Raw genomic sequence first — 15,250 nt, forward strand, 5'->3', positions numbered from 1 at the left:
CAGGGCCATTTTGGCTGTAAATGAGGGAAACCCTACTCAAATCAGCTTAAGCAAAGACAAATTGGTGTGTGTGGCTGTGGGTGGTGGTGGTAGAATTTACTGGCTTTAGTTGCTGGAAAGAATGCAGGGGTGACTCACAAAACTAGGGTCTGAAACCAGCAATTAAAAAGACCAGCACTCTTCCTCTCTGTCCTTCTCTTGTGTGGCCCTCTTTCTACTTCTCTTTGAAGATAGCCTCTTTCCTTCCTCCCGCAGAAAGGTCTTCTTCACCTGGCAGGGAACATGGCCGCTGGAAGCCTGAGCTTTGTAACTGAGCATCCAGAAAGCAGTCCCAGGGAAGGGCTGTGGTTGGCTCTGTTTAGTCACATGCCCACTCACTGGGTCAATCGTGTTATTAGGGCAACCATGAATTATATAATTGGCCAGGGTGGCAACAGAACCTGTCGTTATCACATGAAGGGAATGAGAAGCCATGTTGGGAGGACAGAAAACAGCCACCAAGTAACTATACAGGGTTCCAATTTTTTTTTACCATAGCAACACTCAGTAACTATCTTTGCACATTGAGCTCTTTCTGTCTTAACAATTGCCTTGTGAGAAATTCCCAAAGAAAGGATTACCATTGTGGTGTTTGCCAGAAGCCATATAACATGTCTGTGTTTTCAAAATGTGTTCACATCCAACACTTTATTTGTACCTCACACACACACAAACACACACACACACATGCAAAAACCCCTATAAGTGACAGAAAAGGAACCAAAGACACAGAGAAGTTGAGTGACAGATCCAGAGTCACACAGCACATGAGGGCAGAGGTGAACACAGAGCCCTGGCTTCCTGGCTACCATTCCAATGCTCTACCCCGAAAACATCACAGTCAAAGTTTAGACTAGTGGTGGGAGGTCAGTGTCATCTCTAGCCAGTTAAGGGAGGGAGCTTCGTCTGCTGTCTTCCCCTCGGAGGAGCTGGGCCAGCCCCCTTGAGGAGACAGGCTGGCAGCCTCTTCCTTCAGAGCCTGCTCGGGCTCTGATGGGGGATGTCCCTCCGCTGGACCTGGCCTCTTCCCATTGGGCACTGTCAGCACGCAGCTCCTCCAGCACACTGTGAAGATGTCTCAGCGTGAGCAGGAGCCTCTGGTCTTGGATCTGCATCTCAGACTAGGAGAGAGAAGGGGTCTGTGAGAGGATGCACACGGCACTCGGTGTTCCCCATAAAGCCCCTTCCCCTCACCATCTCATGGGAGACAAGCCCACTTGTGAGTTGCACAACCTTGCAGAAGCCACCAAAGCCTGTTTCTTCATCTGCAAGGTAGAAAGCAAATTACTTACCTTTCAAAGCTTTTATGAGGCTTGAAAACACATTGGAAAACACACTCTAAATTGAGAAGTATATAACTAATTCCACTATATCCTTTAATCCTCACTATAACAAACAAATCATTGCAAAGGTATTAAGGTGATAGTGGCTTCATATTAAAAGAAATTAAAGCAAACCTGGCAGGCAGGAGCCCTTTAGAACTGTTATCCTTAACTTAAGGTCTGGTGGGAATCCTTTCAGGTGATCATAGAGGTCAAAATTACTTTCATTACAATACTAAGATACCATTTTCCTTTTTCACTTTCATTTTCTTATTGGTATATGGTGGAGTTTTCCAGAAGGTAATGACATGTAGTATTTCAACAGATTGAAGGCAGAAGCAGATATGAGAATCCAGCTGTCTTCTATTAAGCCAGACATTGAAGCAATTTGCAACAATGTAAAACTGGGCCACTCTTCTCACTAAACATTTGCTTTGAAAAATATAGTTATTTTAAATAAATATTTTATTAACATGTAATGAGTTTTAAATTCATTTATGTTTTTAATATTAATTAAATGCATTAATATTTTTAATGCATTAATAAATACATATTAAATATTTCTCAGCTTTAGTTTTTAATTCAGTCAATATTGATAGATATAATTCACATAAACAAAAGCTTTTTGGTGTCCTTAATAATTCTGACAAGCATAAAGGGGTCCTAAGACCAAAAAGCTTGAGAACCACTCACCCATTTCTACTCATTCTCACATTTTCACCTAGAATTTTTTTCAATACTTTTTCTCTCTTGCTTTCTCTTTTTAAATGCTAAAATTTTGTTTTCTAATGAGGTCATTTTTACACATGATACAAAATTTAAAGGCTACAAAAGGGCATGTAGTTAAAAGTCTCCCCCACTCTATTCCACAGCTCCAGCATCCTTCCCTGGAAGCAACCACTGTGTATGGTTCCCAGTTTTCCCTTCCGAAGCTAGTCGGGGCAGAGCATACCATTCAATACATAGATTCTCAATCTCTCTCTTTCTCTGTCTCTCTTTACAAGAGATCATTAACATTATTTCTCCATTAAAAATAGTATTTTAATTTCTGTGACAAACTGATCACTTTACAAATGTGAAGACCAAGTCTGTGTCCTCCACTTGAGCATTAGTGATATTGCCTAGAGAGTAGGTAGCTAGAAAGAGAAAACTTGGAAGTGACAGTGTAGACCACCTCCCTGAGAATACTGGGATTCCTCAGGCTGCAAAGCCAGTGGTTTAGGAGGTGGGAGAGCGTTATTTCCTAATTCCTAGGAAAATGTTCAGTCTGTGTTTTCTCCGTTTTCAGGTGTTCCTCCCACACATCTTTGTCCAACCTTTAGCACCAGCTCTGAGTATGTGTTTGTGAGACCATGATGGGGCACCCAGCATCGCAGTGATGTTAATGGAAGTGGTAGACCTGATTCCTATGGCTTTGAGGATTGAAAACCCTGACCAAACTGGCTTTACCAGAAGGGAAATGTCTTCTCTCACAAAGCAAGGGGTCCTCAGGTGAGGCAGGCTCTGGGCTCTGTGTCCTCAGCCTCCACAGTGCGCAGCTCTGTCCTCCTGATGAATGGATGGGCACTCAGGCATTGGGCTGCTTTGCCTATTGTCATTATTGTCACAGGTGGCTGCAGCTCTTTCCCCTCTCGAAGACCATGTTATGATCTTGGGGCTCACAGAATCCCAGGAAAAGAGGGAGAGCATTGGACTTCTGTCCGTGGTAGTCACTGGCCTTCCTGATTTGTTCCCTCTGCTGCATGGAGTGACTGTCCAGTGTTGGTCCTTCCCTGAGGACTGCGGGGCTTCTTGGGTGGGCTCCAGAGGGTCCCTTATGGAGTCATGTAAATTCCATGCAATTGGGGTTAAAAAACAAGCTTGACTGGGAAGTTCATGAGTCGGGGATCACCAAGAGGAGACTTAAGGCTCCCTGTCTCTTGGCATCATGGAGAGGAACGAGCTTGAACCCGAGAGGCTGTGCTCCAAGTAGGCTCCCCCCAACCTCGTTTTCCCTCTTCCTGGGGTGAAAGAGAAGTGATTTATCAGCGGGGAAATATGCACTTTGGGTTCAGGTACTGCTGTAGTCAGAATGTCTATCGTATAGTCCCGCCAACCTCACACTGAAACTTAATCCCCAGTGTGGCAGTATTCAGAGGTGGGGATTTGGGGAGGTGATCAGATCACAAGGGCTCTGCCTTCATAAATGGATTAATTCATTCAGGAATTAATAGGTTAATAAATTAATAGGATTAGACTGGTGGTTTTATAAGGAGAAGAAGAGAATATATTAGGATGTTCTCGTCATCCTGCCAGGTGATGCCCTAGGCTTTTTTAGGACTCTGCAGAGAGTCCCCTCTAGGAAAAAGGCCCCACCAGACGCGCCCTTTGACCTTGGACTTCCCAATCTCCAAACTGTAAAAAACAAATTATTTAAAAAATTTTTTTATGTCTTTCAACTTCATTTATATTTATTTTTATGGGGTACAGTGTGTTGTTTTAATACATGCACATACTGCACAATGATTCACTTAGGCTAGATAGTATAGTTTTGTACCCGTTAGTCCACCACTTCTCCCCGCATTACCCTCTCTTCCCAGCCCCTGGTAACCATTATTCTGATCTATAATTTTTTTTTTTTTCTTTTTTGGTGGCTGGCTAGTGCAGGGATCTGAACCCTTAACAGTGGTGTTACAAGGCCATGCACTAACCAACTGAGCTAACCGGCCAGCCCTCCTCTACACTTCTATGAGAGTCTTTTTAAAACACAAGTTGTTTGGGCCGGCCCGTGGCTCACTCGGTAGAGTGTGGTGCTGATAACACCAAGGCCGCGGGTTCAGATCCTATATAGGGATGGCCGGTTTGATCACTGACTGAGCGTGGTGCTGACAACACCAGGCCAAGGGTTGAGATCCCCTTACCGGTCATCTTTTTAAAATAAATAAATAAATAAATAAATAAAATAAAACACAAATTGTTTCTTTATAAATTACCCAGTTTCAGGTATTCTGTTATAAGCAACAGAAAACAGACGAAGGCAGGCACCAAGCAGTCTTAGCTTGGGCACCCATTGTCTAGGGAGCATGAGGAAGACCAGCTGCCCAGCTCTGGATATCCGAGCACTGTAAGAAGGTGTAGCCTCCGCTGCTAGAAGCCCCTGGTCCTATGAGAAGCCCTGCTAGGTCAGCAACTCCCTTTGGGGTGAAGACAGGGTTGAGTCCCAGCTCACCTGTTGCTTTGCAACCCAGAAAAGTCATTTTTGGACAAGCCTGTCTGTCCCTCCCCAGAATGAGAAGCAGGCGTATCGGGATACAAACCTCTTCTGAGGTTTCCTGAACTGCCTCCTTTTCTCTCTTGGCTGGTGTCCCCACACACTTTGGGCACCCCTCTATTTTTGGACTTTGAGAAACCACAATGAAAGGCATAAGGCCTGGCTTCCCGAGTAGTCACCAGGGGACCAAGCAACATAACACATATATTCAGGAGAGTTCGTACCCCATGGGGTGGGTCTTTACCAACCAGAAAGGAGAGACAGGACTGAGCTGGGCAGATAAATTTCCTCTTTGTTCTGTCTCCTCCAAGCTCCTTTGAGGCAGTAGACAGTTCAGTAACATAGTGCATTCCTGGCAGAGCACTCTGCACTTGTACCTCCAAAGAAATTGTTAGCTCCTCAATCCTTGTCTGAGTCTTGGCTTACTAGAGGACCCAGGCTAAGACAGTGGGTATACTCCGTGTCCACCTGGGTCACCATTCTAACAGCCAGTATCGATGTGCCAAGCATACACTAGTAGATAACAAATTCTCCTCACTGAGTCTTTATAATAGCTCCTACAATGTTGGCACTATTGTTATCCCCCTTTTGTGATAAGGAAACTGAGGTCCAAAGAGGTAAAGCTGCCAGCTACAGGCCACACAGAAGCAGAGCTGGGCACATACCCAGGACTAAGTGTAATTCTAAAACCAGTCTGGCGAGCACCGCACCCAGAGCCTCCTATGTAGGCCATGACCTACTTATCCCAGCACCTGAGATCCCGATTGTGTGCTGTGTCTGGTCCCAGAGGGGTACCTCCAGGGCCCATGCCCTGGCCTGCAGCCTCTGCCCTAGCCGAGGAGGCACCAGGGCACCTTAGAAAATATGGAGTTGGGGCCTCAGGTAAAAAGAAACGCAAAGCCTTACCAGCTCCTTTCTCAGCCACTCCAGGGTCTGCCCAAGATTTGGTGCTGGCTCTTCTGCTGTTTTCATCTCAGTGACCTTGGGAGAGACCTTGACACTATCCTGGTTATGGGTCTGAGAGACCTTTGATTTGTACAGTCCCCCACCTCTTTCAGGCTGGCAGCAGGGTCTAGCCAAGTCACTGAAGATGGAGTTAATGAGAACAGGAAGTAGTTCACATTGGAAAATGTAGTTTGACTGTTTTTTTTTTTTAAAGGGCTTCAGTACTTTGAACAGAACAAGGAGGGAGGGGAGAGATCATTATACGGATATGAGTAACTTGGTGCCTGCTGGTTCCAGAAGCCAAGAAGATGTGATACCAACAGGATCACAGAGACTATAACGCTTTAAATAAAAACAATGATGGTTATTATGAAAATAGGTGCCCCTTACTGAGGGCTTGTTTTGTGCTTTAGATATAAAGTATGCATGTGCATCATTTGGGGCAGATACCCCACCAGCATGCCCGATCCCCTTCTCCCTTACTCACTTTTCTGTAGAGTCTATATAAAGGGAAATGCTCACTTCCCAAGTTCTCTTGCTTCTGGGATGCCCATGTGACCCATTTGTAGCAAATGAGATCAAAGGAAAAATCTGCTGTACTTTGTAAATCTGCTTCGAGAAGAACTTTTACCTTTCTAATAAAAAGGAAAACGTCACCAATGCTTCCCCCTTACTCCTACTCCCCCACTCTTCTGCCTTGAATGTGGATGTAATGAATAGAGTGATAGTAACCATCTTGCAACCATAAGACAAAGGCCAAGAAAATGCAGAGACATTTGAAACCACCAAGTCACAGAATCAGCAACAGTATCTGTCTGTTAGGTGAGACTCCATTTTTAAATGGGCACTCACTCCGCTACTTGCAGCAAACACAGTCCTGCCTGACACACAATTTACTCTTCCAATCACACTGTGAAGTGGGTATTCTTTAATTCTCTCTTTCACCAAACACTTATTGAATGTCTACTGTGTTCCAAGTTCTGCTGTAGACACTGGGGACGTAGCCCAAAACCAGAGAGACAAAGGCCATGCTTTCCTGGAGCTGATATCTTAGTGGATAAATACAAATGATAATCAAATTACTGCTATAATGAAAATAAATAGGACTATTCTCCCACAGGTTTTAAAAACTTATTCTATCTACATGAACTAGGAAACCCAAACCAAGAATTAGCGTAGTGATCCCAGATAAAGATCTGAGGTGACTGACAAAACAAACTCAACCCATTTTGGAGGGACTTGCCCTTAACTCAGGCTACACAAAATGTGCACAGATAAAGCTCCCCGGAAGATGAATTCATACTCCAAAAAGACAAAACGCACAAGGAAACCATCCACCATTCTCACTTTGTCATGTGCCATTGATCGAGCCCAAAGCTCTGGGGCAAGGATGAACATTCCACCTGCAAAGAGATCAGGGCAAGCGTGTGGAGTTAGGGGTGAAGAAGTGGGACCGACAATTCTACACCAGGAAGGAAGTTAGTTCAGAAGTGGAGGCCACAGGCCTGAAGGCCAGAGGGAAGACGGCAAGCAGAAACCATGAGGTGGGAAGAGCTAGAGGCAGGGAGCATTGCTGCATGGCAGTGGAACAAGACATGGAAAGAACTAGAGAGAAGGTGATCTCAGAATGAGACTGGGAGTATAATTTAGGATAACCAACATTTATTATTGATCTCCTATGCCAGACCAGGCATCATGCTAAGCCCTTAACATAAATAACCTCGTTTCATCTTTAAAACCTATGACTGCAGTTCCCAAACTATGTGCTGAGGCACTGCAGAAAAGTCACAAAGGCACTGAGAAATAGTTAAAATGTTGAGGGAAACAACGACATCTGTCAGATACTGTGCAAACAACTATTATTGAGCTGTTTGAACCTAACTACTTATTAAACAACTGTTAGGTATTTTGTTGGGCCTTGCACATAGAAAAAATCATTGAGATGCTCAGGATGCTGTGAGAGAAAGTTTGGGAACCTCTACCTATCAGGTGAGTTCCATCATTATATACATTTTATAGATGATTACAGATAGATCCTATTACTAACAACTTTTTACAGATGAAGAAACTGAGGCTCAGAGAGGCATGAATTTTTCTAGGATCACTTCAGCAGGTAAGTGACAGAGCTGGAATTAGAACCCGTTCTCCCTGACTTGTGTGGGGAGGGTCTTGCCTGTTGTCTTGAAGTTGTGGAGGGCTAGGCAGGGATCACACTGGGCCCAGTATGTTCTCTGCCCGATGCAGTAGTGGTGCTGATAGCAGCACTTGGCAGTTAGAGTCTGGCACTCTGTCCTTGGCTTCCAGTGCTGATGCCTAATTACCCTGGGAAGCCATTTCTTGTGGTTAACTTGTTTTGATGCCCTTTCATTTATTTTTAATCCCACTCTTAGGACTATTCTGGCTCAGAGCACATTTTACTTCATAGGATCAGAAAGGCTTGGCACGTGGAGATAAGGAGAGGTGAAGCCAGGAGGCCTGGAAAGGGAAAGAACTTAAATTCCTGAATGAGGAAAATGTCATCTCCAAATAAGAAAGCCAGAATGGCCATCCATTCATCATCCATGGGAAGCCAGTACTGTGGCTTCTGTGTGCTGGACCCTGCAATGCATGCCCAATGTGAGGAAAATAGAGTAGTTTAGTCAGGACCCCTCGCCTCAGGTCTGGTTGGGGGTGGTGCAACACATTCTGTGTAAACAAGCTGTGTGGGGGTGGAGTTAGTGCACATGCACGCCTGTGTATCTTTTTTAGTTTTTTTGCTATTCTTGTGTGTTCTTCAGTTTGTGAAGCAGCTACTGGCTGGCAGACAGCTCATGTCTAAAAAATAGAGCATGTTTACTTTGCTGGCAGCTGCTCAGTTTTTTTTGGACTTCGCTAGTAGCAGTGGAGTTTCTCTTTGGGCTGGCTAGCTCTTAGACGTGTATGTGCTGAATAAAGCTTACTATTCTTTCTTCAACCAAGGCTCCAAGGACCCTGTTTCCTGTTACCTAGCTCATAGACCTGAATGTGAAGGGTTTGTGACCCAGTCTGGACAATGGGCTCGAGGGGTCTGTGAGCTCCAGACCGAGCCCTAGCTCTACAAAGGCCATCCCTATATAGGGAACCAAACATGTGGCCTTGATGTTATCAGTACCACACTCTCCCAGGTGAGCCATGAGCCAGCCCCTGGACTGTGCAACTATTGGTCAGGGATTCTATTCCAGTGGAAGAAAGAGGGAGTGAGTATTGAAGGAAACCAGCAGACTCCATTGCACCAACTTCATATGGACTCAAATTTTTTCCTGCCCTTACTCTACACAATATTATCCAGGATATCTCTGGTTTTGTGAGCTAGTTACACATTTTTCTAAAACAATTGAAAAGAAATACTTAGCCATTGAAATGAACAAACACACACACATACATATGTGTGAGTATGGATATAGATATAGTATAGACGATGGGAGATCGTTACTTTGGTGGCCCCCAATGATACATGCCTCCCAGTGTTCATACCCTTATGTAGACCCCTCCCCTTGAATCTGGGCTGGCCTGTGACCTGCATTAAGCAAAAGAATGCAGCAGAAGCAATTCTGTGCCAATTTCAAGCCTCAGCTTTAAGAAGGTTTAGCAACTTCTTCTTTTGTGCTCTGGGGAAAGTTGAGTGCCATGAAAGAACTCTGACTACCTTGGGGCCACCATTGTGTAAGGAAGCCCAAGCTAGCCACATGGAGAGACCTTGTGGAAGAGAATGGAAAAACATGGCTAACAGTGAGGACCAAGTCTGAGCTTTTCCAGCCAGCTGCCAGATGTTTGTGCCACCCCAGCTGACAACATATAGAAGAGAATTGAGACCAGCCCAAACTGCAAAACTATGAGTAAATAAATGATTTTCTTTTAAACTGTTAAGTTTTGGGCCGGCCCGTGACTCACTCGGGAGAGTGCGGTGCTGATAACACCAAGGCCCCGGGTTCGGATCCCATATAGGGATGGCCGGTTAGCTCATTGGGTGAACGTGGTGCTGACAACACAAAGTCAAAGGTTAAGATCCCCTTACCGGTCATCTTTAAAAAAAAAAAAAAAAAAAAAACTGTTAAGTTTTGGGGTGGTTTGTCTTATAGCAATGGGTAATCAAGACACATATTAATCTATATAATACCTAAAATCATGTTATATAACTATCGTTTGGAAATTCTGGATTAAGTGATGCTCTAATGTTCTACAAGAGGTCCCCAATCTCTCTCATAGATTGCACATCTCCACAGATACATAATTAAGGCTAATTGATTGAGGACTTACCGTGTGTCAACATGACCACAGTAACCTTCCACATGGTCTGTTTTCTCTCTTAACCCTTTGCACCTGGGAATAGCAGAGGGAGAATGTTTTTACCATGCAGATCTGATCACATCACTCCCCTGCTTATCATCCACTGCAATGTCCACAGGGAGACTTCTTAGGTTCCAGTACACACTTCGACTCAACAGATGACCATAAGCCACACTCGGCTTTGACCTACTCTGAAAGATATAGGATAGGAACTTCAGCTTGTTAGTGTGGCACTCATTGCCACCAGGTACTCCTTTTGGTGGGAGTCCTTGCTGTGTCCAGCAGAACAGTACTGCTCAGGTGCAAGATGAAATCCCCATATGGCAGGTGCTGAACAAGCCTCGCTTAAAAGCTTTATGTTCCGGGGCCGGCCCGGTGGCGCACTGGATAGTGTGCCGCTTGGGAAGTGCGGCGGCGCTCCCGCCCGAGGGTTCGGATCCCACATACAGACCGGTTCCCGCTCACTGGCTGAGCGAGGCGCGGGAGCAACGCCGAGGGTTGCGGTCCCGTTGCCGGTCCCCGGTCCGGTACGGGGGCAACACTGAGGGTTGCGATCCGTTGCCGGACACGGAAAAAAGACAAAAGACAAAAAAAAAAAAAAAAAACCTTCATGTTCCATAAAAGCCATTATCTTTGGACCTGCCTAGTTATGTAAGTCACCATGGTTAAGTATGATTTCCCACCAGGTATTTATAGTTCCTCCCAGTCCAGATGCAATTTACCTATTGGGGGTGTTTAGAAACAACAACTTCACTTTTTATATCAGTTTTAGATTTACAGAAAAATTGAGAAGATGGTATAGAGAGTTCTCATATACCCCACACCCAGTTTCCCCCATTATTAACATCTTAGTGTGGTACATTTGTTATAATTAATGAGCCAATATTGATACATTATTAATAGCTAAAGTCCATACTTTATTCAGATTTCTTTAGTTTCCCCCTAATGTCCTCTTTCTGAGCCAGGATCCCATCCAGGTTACCACATTGCATTTAGTAGTCATCTCTCCTTATGCTCCTCTTGTTTGTGACAGTTTCTCAGATTTTTCCTTGTTTTTGATGACCTTGACAGTTTTGAGGAGAACTGGTCAGGTATTTTGTGGAATGCCCCTCAACTGGGATTCCTCTGATGTTCATACTGGGGTTATGGGTTTGGAGGTGGAAGACTACAGAGGTAAAGTGCCATTGTCATCACATCACATCAAAGGTACAGACTATCAAGGCTGGCCCTTGGCTCACTTGGGAGAGTGTGGTGCTGATAACACCAAGGCCACGGGTTCAGATCCCTATATAGGGATGGCTGGTTAGCTCACTTAGCAGAGTGTGGTGCTGACAACACCAAGTCAAGGGTTAAGATCCCCTTACCGGTCATCTTTAAAAAACAAAAAGGGGGCTGGCCCGGTGGCGCACTCGGTAGAGTGCGGCGCTTGGGAGCACGGCGGTACTCCCGCCGAGGGTTCGGATCCCATATAGAGACCGGTCCGCTCACTGGCTGAGCGTGGTGCAGGCGCGACACTGAGGGTTGCGATCCCGTTACCGGTCACGAAAAAAGACAAAAAGGAAAAAAAAATAAATAAATAAAATTTTTTAAAAAAAGGTACAGACTACCAACATGATTTGACAGTTAATGTTGACCTTGATCACCTGGCTGAGGTCATCAGATTGTCGTGTTTCTCCACTATAAACTTACTCTTTTTTCCCTTTCCCTAATGCATTCTTTGAAAGGAAGTCACTATGCATGGCCCACACTTATTAACTGGGGAGTTGTGTTCCCCCTTCTTGAAGGTACAGTATCTACATATCTGGAATTCTGCATGGGAGATTTATTTTTTCTCCTAATTTGTTAATTTATCTGTTCAGCTGTTTATATCAGTATGGACCCATAGATATTTATTTCACACTTTCAATTACTATTGCTTTATTTTCTTGCTCAAATTTTTCCAGCTTTCACCACTGGGAGCACTTTCAGTTGACCACTGTGTCCTTCGACATAGCCCCATCATTGTGTGTGTGTGTGTGTGTGTGTGTGTGGCATTTCTTTACTTTCTGGCACTATAAGATTTTCCAGTCTCGTCTTGTGTATTTCCTGCCCCAGTCCTAGAAGCAGCCATTTCTTTAAAGAATTAGAGAAATTATTATTCCTATTATTGGAGGATGGTATTAGAATCCAACACCTCAGTGATAGGTGTGTTTGTTGCTGTGGAGTATTGTTGCTTCTAGACCCTCTCAGCTGAAAGAGCAAGGAAATATATGTATATGTACTAACCCATGTATATACGTATCTCTAAATATTTCTATATGTAATCATCTGCATCTATATTCAGCTAAGCATGAGTTCACACTATCTCCAGTTCTAACCCATTGCCACATGGATCATTCTAGCCTCCTCCTCAGGGGTCATTTTTATCATACGCAATGTTGCCTATTAACGTAGTGGACATACGTTTATCCGTTTCCAAGGAAGCAGAGCTAGACAGTTAACCAAAGGTCAAATTGTCACACAAAAGATGAAAAGGTTTTGTTAACCCTTTACCCACATTATCAGTGGCTTCTCACTGCTCTGAGGACAAAAACAAACTCCTTGGCCTACAAGGCTCTGCAGTGACCTGGCCTGCTGGTAAGTCCAGCCTCATCTCCTACTACATTCCTTATTGAGCCCTTCACAACAACCACCTTCTAGCTCAGGGCCTTTGCCCATGTTAGTCCTTCTGCTGAACTTCTCTTCCTTGTCCTCTTCACCTGGCTGCCACCCACTCCTTCTTCTGATCTCAGCTCTGCAGCGAAGCCATCCCTATCCCCAAGACTAGGTCAGCACCCTTGTATGAAGCTCACACAACACAATGTAGCTTTGCTGGGTAGCACTTACTATAGTTGCAATCACATATTTATCCTTTTTTCCCACTATAATATGAGTTTTTTGAGGGTAGGGATGAAGTCTACCTAGTTAACTAGTATATGAGGGTACTTCAAAAAGTTCATGGAAAGATTTGTGTTATCTTTTAATTCTATTTTCTACAAACGTTTTGAAGGGTCATTGTATAATGAGTATTCAGTAAGTACTTGTTCATTATCTCTGTTCTTCATTCAGTGAATATTTATCAAGGGCCTCCTTTGTATTGGCCCCTTTTCTAAGCTCCGGGAATAGAATGGGGTGAAAACAGGCAAAGACCCTATTCTCCTGGCGCTTAGTATTTAGTGGAGGTGACAATAAACAAAGAAATAAACTAATGTCAGGAGTTGGTAAATGCTATGGAGAATAATTCAGAGTGAAGGAGCAAAGGATTCTGGGACACTGCTATTTATATTTTTAATTTCATTTTTCAAATTTATTTTTTAAAAATTGATGGATTAAATTGTATGTATTTATTGTGTACTCTGTGATATTGTAAGTATATATCCATTTTGGAATGTAAATCTAGCTAACTAACATATGCATTATCTCACATGGTTTCATTTTTGTGGTGAGAGCACTTATTCAAGCTTAGCATTTTTCAAGAATACATCGTAATTAACTATAGTCACCACGCTGCACAATAGATCTCTTGAATTTATTCCTCTTATCTAATCATAATTTTGTATCCTTTGACCAACATCGCCTCAATCACCCCACTCCCCCTCCACCTGCTATTTTTAAAAGAATGGTCTGGGAAGGTGTCTCTGAGGTGACTTTTAGGGAAAGACTTGAAGTGAGGGAAGAGAGTGACCTCTGGGTTTACCAGGAAAACAAATGTCTTAGGCACGAGGAATGGCCAACGCCAAGGCTGTGAAGCAGGACGATGCATGACTGAGGGAAGGAAACCGTGAGCATTTCAAGGGAAGTACAGGAGTCCCCCCCATCCTCAGTTTTGCAGTTTCAGTTACCTGCTCCAAAAATAAGTGAGTACAGTACAATAAGATATTTTGAGAGAGACCACATTCATGTAACTTTTATGACAATATATTGCTATAATTGTTCTATTTTATTATTAGTTATTGTTAATCTCTTACTGTTCCTAATTTATAAATTAAATTTTATCATAGATATGTATGTATAGGGAAAAACATTGTATAGTCCTCCCTTGCTATCTGTGGGGGATTGGTTCCAGGACCCCCAAGGATACCAAAATCCTCAGATGCTCAAGTCCCTGATGTAAAATGAAATAGTATTTGCATATAATCTACCCTCATTCTCCCCCATACTTTAAGTCATCTTTAGATTACTTACAATACCTAATTCAATGTAAGTGCTTTGTAAGCAGTTGTTACACTGTAGTTTTTTTATTCATATTTTTTAAATTGTTGTATCATTATTTTTTGTCTTTTCCTGAATATTGTTGATCTGTGGTTGGTTGAATCCATGGATGCAGAATGAGGGGATAAGGAGGGCCAACTCTGTGATAGGGTTCGGTGCTATCTGAGGTTTCAGACATCCACTGGGGATCCTGGGGGGGACTACTGTATGTCATTGATTTCCCATAACCCTTACTAAGTACATTTCACAGATGAGGAAACTGATCTCTAAGAAGGGAGACCTCTGCACAAGGCCACACAGCCGTGAGTGGTGGACCTGGGATTCTGGTGCCAGAACTCTAGCTTCCCTTTGAAGTCCCTAATGATAGTCCAGGCTTCCAGCTTAGGCCTTCCTAGCACTGGTGGTCCTGTCTTCGGAGGCCCGGGCACCCAGCTTCCAGGGTGATCCCTGCTCTCCCGGTTGGTGAGGACTACATAAGCCTTTGGAGGAGGACAGGTCAGGTTCCGCTCATGAGGTGGCTGAAGAGCCAGTACAGGGCACCCTTATTTGCCCTTCCAGGTGGCCGGCCTCTGCTGACACTCCCACAGCACCTTGGAGACTGCATTTTCATGATCCCTATCAGCAGAGATGGGTACTGAGGCTCAGAGAGGACAGAGGATCTGCCTGAGGCCACAAGTGTCAGCTGGCCACAGAGGCTTCCTGGAAACCCCATGATATTCAGACCAAACATCTCTCTGGGCTTGGCCTGGGCCCCCAAAAGAGTCTTTTGAATTTTGTGCTCTAGGCATCTGACCTTAACTTGGCCGTGTAAACGAGACTGGAAGTCATTCCTACTCACTACCTGTTCACCCACACCCACCGGTGCTGGGTTCTGGGGGCTCAGACATGGGTCCTGTTCTCCAGGAGCTGCCAGTCTGAAGGAGGAAGGGGGCCTATAAACGGAAAATCACAGCTGTCGGAGTTAAGAGCAATAATGCAGGCAAAAGAAGAGCCCAGAAGGAGGGGGCCCCTGGGGTGAGTGTGTGTGAGGGAGACAGGTAGACATCCCAGGGAGGAGGCACTGCAGCTGGGACTCGGAGGGCGAGGACGTACCCTAAGAGAACACCCCTCTTGGGCGGTGCACGGAGAAAGATCAGGGAGAAGGGGGCGGACGGGGCGG

At 44.4% G+C, this 15,250-nt stretch overlaps 1 protein-coding gene across 1 annotated transcript in view; it reads right to left on the reverse strand.

The window, feature by feature from the left end:
• Nucleotides 1-738: 738 nt before the first annotated feature.
• Nucleotides 739-15,250, reverse strand: part of LOC103598707 (chromosome unknown open reading frame, human C20orf202) — a 19,305-nt gene continuing 4,793 nt past the window's right edge. The window contains exons 3-5 of the mRNA XM_008582752.1: nucleotides 6,904-6,959; nucleotides 5,518-5,670; nucleotides 739-1,160 (exon numbers count right to left, since the gene is read on the reverse strand). Coding sequence (XP_008580974.1) covers nucleotides 927-1,160; nucleotides 5,518-5,670; nucleotides 6,904-6,959 — 443 coding nt within the window. The 3' untranslated portion in view covers nucleotides 739-926. The remainder of the gene's footprint in view (nucleotides 1,161-5,517; nucleotides 5,671-6,903; nucleotides 6,960-15,250) is intronic.

This window comes from Galeopterus variegatus, unplaced genomic scaffold (assembly GCF_000696425.1).
Source record: "Galeopterus variegatus unplaced genomic scaffold, G_variegatus-3.0.2 Scaffold2715, whole genome shotgun sequence".
NCBI lineage: Eukaryota > Metazoa > Chordata > Mammalia > Dermoptera > Cynocephalidae > Galeopterus > Galeopterus variegatus.